The sequence below is a fragment of the Hemiscyllium ocellatum genome, chromosome 23, assembly GCF_020745735.1.
Source record: "Hemiscyllium ocellatum isolate sHemOce1 chromosome 23, sHemOce1.pat.X.cur, whole genome shotgun sequence".
Taxonomy (NCBI): domain Eukaryota; kingdom Metazoa; phylum Chordata; class Chondrichthyes; order Orectolobiformes; family Hemiscylliidae; genus Hemiscyllium; species Hemiscyllium ocellatum.
In genome coordinates, this window is record NC_083423.1 from 46,215,853 (window position 1) to 46,227,005 (window position 11,153).

The following is an 11,153-nucleotide window of genomic DNA, read 5'->3' on the forward strand; positions in this document are numbered from 1 at the left end:
TTCTCAAATTGTCCAATCACCTTGCCAGGTTTGTGTAGGAGCTAGGAATTATAAGCAAAAAGAATCTTTTTTAAGCTATGGTACAAAATACAGATCCATAGATAGACCCTGTCACTAAGTTAATAGACCCTAGTTGAGAAGTATTGGTCGGATGTTCATTTCTTATACATAACAGATATGCAATCACGGCCAAAGCTGTTGTCAGCCTGAAATCTGAACTGCAGAGAAATGAGCTGGAGAATATGTTTTCTTTGGCTGTCAACTGAACTGAAAAGAAATTTGTAAAGAAACCTAATGATCCCAAAATAGGTTCAATATTTTGTATCTGTAAATGCAAAGCAGCAGGAACACTGAAATGGGGAGAGAGCCATGGTAGGTTCACTCAGATAACAATGCCAATAAAATGAAGGAAGAGTCATTGCAACTAATTTGACTATAATACAATTGTTGATCATGATTAATATACAGTCAAGGGTTAGCAGAGCTAGCTGTTCATATTAAGTGACTTGGCCAACATTTGTCCCAAAGTTCATGCATGTTCTGCTTAAATTGGCTACACTTCCTATGCGACAACAGATACCCAGACACTCAAAATTATTCATTGGGAATTGCTGAGGTCCTAGAAGATGCTCTATAAATTGTTGTTCAAATAGTGACTGGATTACTGAACAATTCATTTGTTCATTACCAACGTACGTGCAAGAAAGAGAAAATTGTTGAGATGGACATTAATGGTCAAATGACTGAAAAAAATTCAATGTGCCTTTCACCTTTAAAAAGAATAAAGCTTCATTTTAAGATTTAGTTACATCAGAAGCAGAATGTCACTATAATAATGTCTATACTGCTATTTCTGTAAGAACAAGTTGGGTAGGAACAGAATGCTTTGCCATTTAATGAGATTATGGCTGATTTGAAACTCCTCTTTCCTATAAACCTGAACACTCTCTATTTCAGCCTGGAATATACTTACTGACCAAGTCCCAGCACCCTTTAGGTAATGAATTCCAAAGATCCAGAATCTCTAAGGAGGGGAGAAACAATCTTCCTTGTATCCCTAATAATTTGAGATTTTGCCCTCTGGTCTCAGACTCTACTCTAAAGGAAAAATACTTCTCCACATCAGCCCTGCTTCCCTGAAGAATTTTGTTTCAATAACTTTTCCGTCATCCAGACCCTTCTCTGGACTGTCTCCAACATCAGTACATCTCTCCCTAAAAAAAATCCCCAAACTGTTCACTGTATTGTTTTGGAAAGATCTTTTACATACTCCAATATCTATAAAGGAAAAGGCAACATTCCGTTAACCTTCTCTATTACCCACTGAACTTGGATGCTAGCTTTTTGTGATTCATGCACTAGGATCCACAAATCTCTGTGCTGCAAATTTCTGTAAACTTCAACCATTTAAATAACATTCAGCTCTTCTATTCTTTCTGCCAAAGTGCATAACTTCACATTTTTCCCACTTTATTATATTTTGTTGTTTTTGTTTTTGTCCACTCAACGTCTCCCCCGTACCCTTCTGCAGGCTCCTTGTGTTGACCTCAATACTTGCCTTCTCATCTATTCTGTGTCCTCCCCCCAATTCCGTTTCTGGTCAGCTGAAAACCCCAGACTAATAGAGATATTCAGTGACAATAATGTCATTGAAAGTCAATAGGAAATGGCTAATTCTTTCTTGTTGTAGATTGTCATTGCCTGGCACTTGTTTGGTATAGATGTCCCTTGCTATTTATCAACGTAACCCTGATTGTTGTCCACATCTTGCTCTCTGTGTATGCTGATTACTTCAGTATCCCAAACAGAATAATCTTGCTGCTATATTTATTGTTGTTTCAGATCAACCTGCTGCAGATTCGAGTTCATGAACAGATGGGAAAATTGTAAGTTTAAACACTCTAACAGCAATTTCCCTTTGTCTTGAGTGTCAGTTCAGTGACATTGGATTTTGTGTACATGAAATTTGGTCATAGTTGTTCAGAGTCAGTCTCTGCCTCTTTTTAAGGAAAAGAGGCAATAAACACCAGCAAACTGAAAGCTCCTCAGTCATGCAGAGAAGGACATTTAAAAAAAGACTTTGAAGGAGATCTCGATCTGTCCATCAACTCGACATGGAATTAATTAGTTTGCATGCTGTGACTTGATTTCCATATGTGCCATTAACAAATAATACAGAGCCTTTCAAATCAGTTTTCCAAACCATCAGGATATCCAAGTTGCTGTGACACGGTTACATTCATGGAATTAGGATCAGAGTATGGATTGGAGAGACACTCCATTTCTTTCCATCATATGGCTAACCAGAAATCATTTCAACTACTGACAAATGTTGAAAGGATTCCCCAATTGAAACTCCACCTAGTGGATGGAGTACAGTGTAGGAAATTGTGAGGTCATACACTTTGGGGAGAAAAAGCATGGACTTTTTTTCTGAATGGGGAGAAAATTCAGAAGTTTGAAGTGCAAAGAGATTTGAGCGTTCTCATCCAGGATTCTCTCAAGGTAAACCTGCAGGTTCAGTCAGTAGTTAGGAAGGCAAATGCAATGTTGGTATTTATTTTGAGAGGACTTTAATGTAAAAGCAGGAATGTACTCTGTATGGCTCTGGTCAGACCATATATGGAGTATTGTGAGCAATTTTGAGCCTCATATCTCAGAAGAATGTACTAGCCCTGGAGCAGGTTCAGAGGAGGTTCGCGGGAATAGTCGAGAAATAAAAAGCTCAACATATGAGGAACGTTTGAGGACTCTGGGTTTGTACTCGATGGAGTTGAGAAGGATGAGAGGGGATCTAATTGAAACATACAGAATACTGACTGACCTGGAAAGAGTGGGATGTTGGGAAGGTGTTTCCTATGATAGGAGAGATTGGGACCTGAAGGTCTAGCCTTCAATTTAGGGGAAACCCCTTTAGAACAGACATAAGGAGAAACTACTTCAGCCAGAGAATGGTGAATTTATGGAATTCACTGCCACAAAAGGCTATGGAGGCCAGTTCACTGAATATATTTAATACAGAGATAGATGGATAGGTGGATTCATTCTTGAGTATCCAGGATTATGGGGAGAAAGCAAGAGAATGGGATCGAGAAACTTATCAGCCTTGATTAAGTGGCAAAGCAGACGCGATGGGCTGAATGGCCTAATTTCTGCTCCTATGTCTTATGGTCTTAATTGGCCATCAGGTCCTGAAGCAGAACTTGAACCCTGAGATTCTGGCTCAGAGGCAGAGACGTTACCCATTGTACCACTAGATCTAGTATGTAGCAGACTTAGTTAATTAATTATTAAAACACCATGTTGAGACCTACAATTGTAACTTAGAAACATCATTGTTCTGTGTTAAACAATTGATATTCTTTCTTTGTCCTCCTCCAATATGGATAGCTCCTCAATGTGTTGAGTAGTCAAGTGTTGTTATTAATTGTGTTGGGTGCTGTTAAGGTAAATAGTTTTCAATTTTTTTTAAAACAGATGTGGGAATAATTGAAATGAAACTTTCAGATGTCAGCATTTGCTGTAACTCTCGTTCTTGTCTGAATCAAAAGGAATAGATTTAAGGCAGAAACTTGAGTATATAATTTGGGTAGACACTTCATACTAAACTGTCAAAGGTACAAGATCACAACTTCCAATTGGTGTTGGAACTATTCTCATTGACATTTAAGCACAATGAGAGTACTTGCCTGTGCATTTTATGGTTAATCTTCTGATGATGCAGTGCATGGGAGGCAAAGCCTGGTGTTTGATGAGGGGAATAGGGTGACAGGTGGATGGAGGCTGTGGAGTGGTGTGGAAGTTGGGAGGTAATCCTGGTTGGTAAGGGGCCTCCAGGATTTGATCCAGTTTGGGAAGATTCTATTTGACGGCACAGGTAATGGTTGAGGACGGAAAAAGCTGGGTCAGGGTGGGCAGTTAGCCAGTTAGTAGGGGAGTGGGTTTTAATCCCTATAACTTCTTTGGTTTATGTTTATGACTATCCAGGTCACTGATTGAAACTCTCCAAAGTTGTCCAATTCCCAACTGAGCTAGGAATTTTTCTTTTGGAGGATTCCAGATGCTGGGTATTTATCTGTTGGAAGTTTAAACTTCCTGGGTAATCAGGTACACCGGGACCTTCACAAAGTCCCATTCTGCCTCTCCACATTATAATGCTGCAGTGATCTACTGGAAAGGCTGTGCCACGGTCGTTTAAACAAGACTTTAAAGTAAAGTCCTGTTTGCCCACTTGAAATGTCTTTTATCATTCTAACGTGAGCAATCCATCAGCCAATATCGAGGACACCGAGAACAGATGATGTACTCATTTGTTTCATTGTGGTTTGAGATATTGCTGTTTGTCCATTGTCTGCCAAGTTTCCCATTTCCCAAAAGAAGTTGACTTTAGGATGGACAATGTCATAGAAGGTTATCCATAAATATCCAATCATTTGTATCAAAGTAAAATGAATGAAGCGTCTTTGTTGATCATTACCAATAAAAATTCATGGGGTTGAATTTTGCCACTTTATCTATTGATGGTCAACAGAATGACCAGTTCCTCAATTGCTGACAGTTACTGTACAGCTTTCTAGGCAGGAACTGCCAGATCCAAGCTTCTAGGTTTCTGTTTTCCACTGTCTAATAATCAGAATTCTTGCAACAAAAAGTTAAGAGATCAAGCATCCTGTATAAAAGCTTGCTTCATTATTTTTAGAACCTGTGACACAAATGTTCTATCTTCATAATGAGAATGAGTAATTTTTGAGGAGTTGATGTGTAGACTGTACAATCTAACCATCTGTATTTGATTGAAAGCTAGTGACAAATGCTGGTTGTAACTATTTATCAGACATTATGTTCGCCATGGATGGGACAGATATTGCTAATGGGGCCAATGCAACAATATCTACAAAATCACAAGTTCTAATTCGTTTTGTTTTCTCAATAATTGCAAAAGTAATTGTTATTAAGAAAGCTGGTTTGAGCGTGAAATTTTTCATGTTCTTTTTAATCTTTGATCTCCCTTTCAGTTAGGGAATTGAGATTTATTTTTGTTTGAAGTGATGTGTTTCACTTTGCTTACTACTTTAAAATTGCTGCCGTTCCCCATCTCAAGCTGTTTCAGGTTGAATGATGTATTCTGCCAAAAGTCAGTGTTTTTGTTGCTGTTAATGCAGTCATCAGGCCTTCAGACTATTCCTACCCATTTACTGCAGCTTTGTTATACTGTTGTTCATCAGACCATTCTAAGAAAGCCATTAATCTTATATTACACAATATTTCGTCAAATCTGTGCAATGACTCGTACTGTTTCATGTTGTATGAGAACCAAAGATTAAGAACTAGGTAATGCATGATTTTAACATGTGTTTTTAATTAAATGACATTGGTGAACGATTATTTTTATTTTCAAACACGCAGCAGTACAAAAACAGCTCGTGGCAAGGGTAAGGTGGGTGGTCGTTGGAAGTAATAATGGAATGGGCACATCGACAAAGGAAGTACCATCTTCTGATTGTATTCACCTTCCTACTAACCAGAGACTGGATTTCAAGAAGCAAGATGGTTGTTATTGAAATTATTCAAAAAGGCATGATCAAAACAACCAGTTTGTTTTGATGTGAAGGTTTAAATTGATCATTTGCATTAATTATCTAAATATTTCATTATTCAGATATCAAATGGAGATGCATTCTGAAAAATATGACTTAATTTGCTAGCACCATGTCAACAGGATGTAATTCTGAGTAACTCTGAAAATGTTATTTTCACATTTTTCCTCTTCCTCCACTGTTTGAAATGTGCACATTAAAATATTAATACAACTGTGTAGTCTAATGTATTTTACTGAATCTTGGAATTGATTCTATGTGAAGTTATTGTTTCTAAGCACATTCTTAAAGTACTCTTGAAAGATTCTGCACGTGTTCTGGTATATGGAACTATACACGCACTGGATTGTAAAGTAAGTTCAACATATTCCATGTGAGCTGGGCTCACTTTTTTGGAATTGCATGGAAGATTTGATGAGCAGCTTCCAAATTCCTGCCACTCCATGGAGTTGGAACAATACTTAAGATTATGATGATTGATTTGCCAGCTCTCTCCTCCTGCTAAGTTTGGTGCACCATGAATGGTCCATTAACTAAAATCTGGTTAACTTATCTGGCATTGTTTCAACGGAGAAAGTGAGGATTGCAGATGCTGGAGATCAAAGCTGAAAAATGTGTTGCTGGAAAAGCGCAGCAGGTCAGGCAGCATCCAAAGAGCAGGAGAATCGACATTTCGGGCATGAGCCCTTCTTCCTGAAGAAGGGCTCATGCCCGAAACATCGACACTCCCGCTCCTTGGATGCTGCCTGACCTGCTGTGCTTTTCCAGCAACACATTTTCAGCTCTCCCCTCCCAAATCTCCCCTCTTTTAAAACCTAGAGCAGATGGGTGAGTTGACATCAGGCTTTAGATTTTTAGTGTCCAGAAGCCAGCTGGTTTGGTGGGTTTGAAATTCTTCCCACTGCTTTTTGGATGTGCATTCCCAATACAAAGAAATTGTTTTATGTGGCATTCCTCTTGCAATGTCAAAATGTTTTCTAAGTAAAAATTGGGTTTTGAACTGTAGTTGCCACCCAGCTATATAGTGCTATGAAGAAGGCATATGGCGCATTGGCTTTTATTGGTAAAGAAATTGAGTTATGGAGTCCTGAGGTCATGTTGCAGTTGTATAAGACTCTGGTGCAGCCGCATCTGGAGTATTGTGTGCAGTTTTGGTCGCCATATTATAGGAAGGATGTGGAGGCACTGGAACGGGTGCAGAGGAGGTTTACTAGGATGTTGCCTGGTATGGTAGGAAGATCGTATGAGGAAAGGCTCAGGCACTTGGGGCTGTTCTCATTGGAGAAAAGAAGGTTTAGGGGTGACTTGATAGAGGTGTACAAGATGATTAGGGGTTTAGATAGGGTTGACCATGAGAACCTTTTTTCCACGTATGGAGTCAGCTATTACGAGAGGGCATAGCTTTAAATTAAGGGGTGATAGGTATAGGACAGATGTTAGGGGTAGATTCTTTACTCAGTGAGTCGTGAGTTCATGGAATGCCCTGCCAGTGGCAGTGGTGGACTCTCCCTCTTTATGGGCATTTAAACGGGCATTGGATAGCCATATGGAGGATAGTGGGCTAGTGTAGGTTAGGTGGGCTTGGATCAGCGCAACATCGAGGGCCTAAGTACTGCGCTGTATCTTTCTATGTTCTGTGTAGTCACTGCTACTATGGAGGCAAACATGGAGTTCATTAGACAGTATGGGTGCATAACTTCGCTGTTTTAATCAATTTGAGATGAGATCCTTTTTAGATTTCAATAAATGTGCAGTTGGAAGAAATTTAGGAGAGTCAAAGTTGAAAGTATAAAGTGAATCTGAGTCTGAAATGATTAATGTGTAATGGTTAGTGCTAACTACACTACACTAATGCTGTACTAGGGATTTGGTCAGAAAAAAAGAGCATGCCGGGGCAGCTGTGTGGCTAGTGTGCTCCTAACTGTCTCTGCAGTAATGTCATACAGCTGTACAGCATGGAAGCAGACATTTTGGTCCAACTCGTTCATGCTGACCAGATATCCGAAATAAATCTAATCCCATTTGCCAACATTTGGCTAATTTCCCCCTCAACCCTTTCTATTCTATCATTTTTAATCCAATCTGCAAATAATGGTAAGTAATGCAGTAAATCTCATTATTTATTTGCAAGATTTCTAGTTAGACTGGCAAGGTGTCCGAATCCACATTAGGCCAGGCTTGAAGAAATCACCACACAACTGGGATAAAGAGAAATCCAGAATCCAAGTAAACAATGGAACCAATTGTTTATGGCTAACAATGAAATGTTAGGATTCATAACTAATGTGGGATGTGAGCGAATGAAGTATGGTGAATGATTGTCAAATAGAATAGACAAAAGGTAGGAAAGAGATTAGATTAAGAGCTAAAACAAAAAAAAGCTTTTAAAGTATTTCAACAACAATTGCATGGCATTGCAACAATGTAAATCTTAGTGAATCCAGGTGAAGATCGCTGAACTACATTTGCGGCCAATGCTCCAGTGACTTGGCCAATGGTGTCCATGACATACACTGCAGGCAAAGATGCCCTGAGGCATGGTGTTTTGGCTAAGATATCGACACTGCGCAACAATCGCCAGATAGGAATGTTCCTTCCCAGTTGGGAATGTTTCAGCGGTCAAAAACATTGAGCCTCAGATCTCCAAGGTGGACTTTGGGATACACAACAATGCACAGTTGTTGAGCAGAGACTGATAGCCAAATTCATCATTTAAATACCCTTAAAGTTGGTGAGTCTACTACTGTTGCAGGCACTGCATCTGTCCTATATCTATCTCCTCTCAAGTTAAAGCTATGTCCCCTCATACTAGCCATTGCCATCTGAGGAAAAAGGCTCACTGTTCATTCTATCAAATCCTCAGATTATTTTCTCTGTCTCAATTAAGTCACCTCTCAATCTTCTAATTAAAACGGCCTCCAATCTCTCAGTCTTTCCTTCCCTCCATACCAAGCAGCATCCTAGTAAATCTCCTTGGAACCCATTCCAAAGCTTCCACGTCTTTCCTATAATGTGATGACCAGAACTACGCATGTAATACTCGAAGTGCGGCCACAGCAGAGTTTTGTACAGCTGCAGCATAACCTCGTAGCTCCAAAACTCAATCCCTCTACCAATAAAAGCTAACACAATGTATACCTTCTTAACAACCCTGTCAACCTGTGTGGCAACTTTCAGGGATCTATGTACATGGACACAGATCTCTCTACTCATCTACATGACCAAGAATCTTACCATTAGCCCAGTACTCTTTATTCCTGTTGCTCCTTCCAAAGTGAATCATCTCACACTTTTCCACATTAAACTCCATTTGCCACCTCTCAGCATAGCTCTGCAGCTAATCTATGTCGCTCTGTAACCTGCAACATCCATCAGCACTGTCCACAACTCCACCAGCTTTTGTGCCATCTGCAAATTTACTAACCCATCCTTCTACACCCTCATCTAGGTCATTCATGAAAATGACAAACCGCAATGGCCCCAAAACAGATCCTTCCAGTACATCACTAGCAACTGAACTCCAGGATGAACATTTCCCATCAACGACCACTCTCTTCTTTCAGCTCACCAATTTCTGGTCCAAACTGCTAAATCACTCCCAATCCCATGCCTCCGTATTTTGTGCAATGAAATCCATATGCACCACATCGACATCTCTGTGACTCTGAACAGCTATTGCAGACCCTCGTTAAGTATGTACTGGTCAGACAGGGAGGAAATGATGAAGTGAGGGAGCCGTGGTTTACTAAAGAAGTTGAATCTCTTGTCAAGAAGAAGGCATATGTTAGGATAGGACATGAAGGCGTGCTTTAGAGTTACAAGTTAGGCAGGAAAAACCTAAAGAGAGAGCCAAGAGGGACATGAACAGTCATTGGTAGATAGGGTCAAGGAAAACCCTAAGGCTTTCCATAGGTATATCAGGAATAAAAGAATGATTAAGGTCAATCAAGGATAGTAGTGGGAAGTTATGTGTGAAGTCTGAGGAGATAAAAGTGCTAAATGAATATTTTCCATCAGTGGATGAATATTCAGGGTGGGGGGTAGGGTGGGGGGGTGGGGTGGGGGGGGAGGAGAGAGAGAGAGAGTTTGGTAATGCTCTTCAGGAGGATTTAAACTAATTTAGCAGGAAGATGGGAACCTAAATTGTAGTTCCAGTGTCCAGGAGGTTGAGAGGAGTGAGGTCACTTGTTTGGTCACCATCCCAACGAACTCAGTAAGGTTTGTGAGGCACGACCTGTCCTTCACAAAACCATGTGATTATCCCTAATCAACTTATTTCTTTCTAGATGATTATAAATCCTATCTCTTATAAACTTTTCCAACATTTTCCTGACAATCCAAAGTAAGGTTCACTGCTTTATAATTACCAGGGTTTGCTCTGCTCCCCTTCTTGAACAAGGGGACAATATTTGCTATCCTCCAGCCTTCTGGCACTATTCTTGTTGACAGTGACAACATAAAGATGAAAGCCAAAGACTGCAGTCTCCTCCCTGCCTTCCCAGGGAATCCTAGGATAAGTCCCATCTGGCCCAGGGAACATCTATTTTCACACTTCCCAGAATTGCTAATACTTCCCCCTTGTGAACCTCAATCCTGTCTAGTAGCCTATATTTCAGTATTCTTCTTGACAACATTGTCTTTTTCCAGTGTGAATCGACCTTCCTGCTAACTGGTGAACTCTTGTGACCTTGAAACCTCATTTCTGACCTCACTCCTCTCAACTCCTGGACACTTGGAACTACGATTTAGGTTCCCATCTTCCTGCTAAATTAGTTTAAACCCTCCTGAAGAGCATTACCAAACTTCCACCCACCCCCTCCCCAGTATACATTCACTGATGGAAAATATTCATTTAGCACTTTTATCTCCTCAGACTCCACACATAACTTCCCTCTACTCTCCTTGATTAACCTTAATCATTCTTTAGTCATTCTTTTATTCCTGATATACCTATGGAAAGCTTTAGGGTTTTCCTTGACCCTATCTGCCAATGACTGTTCATGTCCCCTCTTGGCTCTTCTTAGCTCTCTCTTTAGGTTTTTCCTGGCTAACTTGTAACTCTTAAGCACCTTAAGTAAGCCTTCATGTCCTATCCTAACATATGCCTTCTTCTTGACAAGAGATTCAACTTCTTTAGCAAACCACTGCTCCCTCACTTGACCATTTCCTCCCTGTCTGACCAGTACATACTTAACGAGGACCTGCAATAGCTGTTCACAGAGTCACAGAGGTGTTCAGCATGGAACCAGACCCTTCGGTCCAACCTGCCCATGCTGATCAGATATCCCAACCCAATCTAGTCCCACCTGCCAGCACCCGGACCATATCCCTCCAAACCCTTCCTCTTCATATACCCATCTTATGCCTCTTAAATGTTGCAATTGTACCAGCCTTCACCACACCCTCTGGCACCTCATTCCATACACATACTACCCTCTGTGTGAAAAAGTTGCCCCTTAGGTCTCTTTTATATCTTTCCCCTCTCACCCTAAACCTATGCCCTCTAGTTCTGGACTCCCCCACACCATGGGAAAGACTTTGCCTATTTATCCTATC

At 40.4% G+C, this 11,153-nt stretch overlaps 1 protein-coding gene across 1 annotated transcript in view; it reads left to right on the forward strand.

Annotated features, from left to right (window-relative positions):
- Positions 1-5,811, forward strand: part of LOC132826621 (troponin T, fast skeletal muscle isoforms-like) — a 51,879-nt gene extending 46,068 nt beyond the window's left edge. Inside the window, exons 13-14 of the mRNA XM_060842577.1 lie at positions 1,843-1,886; positions 5,407-5,811. Coding sequence (XP_060698560.1) covers positions 1,843-1,886; positions 5,407-5,458 — 96 coding nt within the window. The 3' untranslated portion in view covers positions 5,459-5,811. The remainder of the gene's footprint in view (positions 1-1,842; positions 1,887-5,406) is intronic.
- The last annotated feature ends 5,342 nt before the right edge of the window (positions 5,812-11,153 follow it).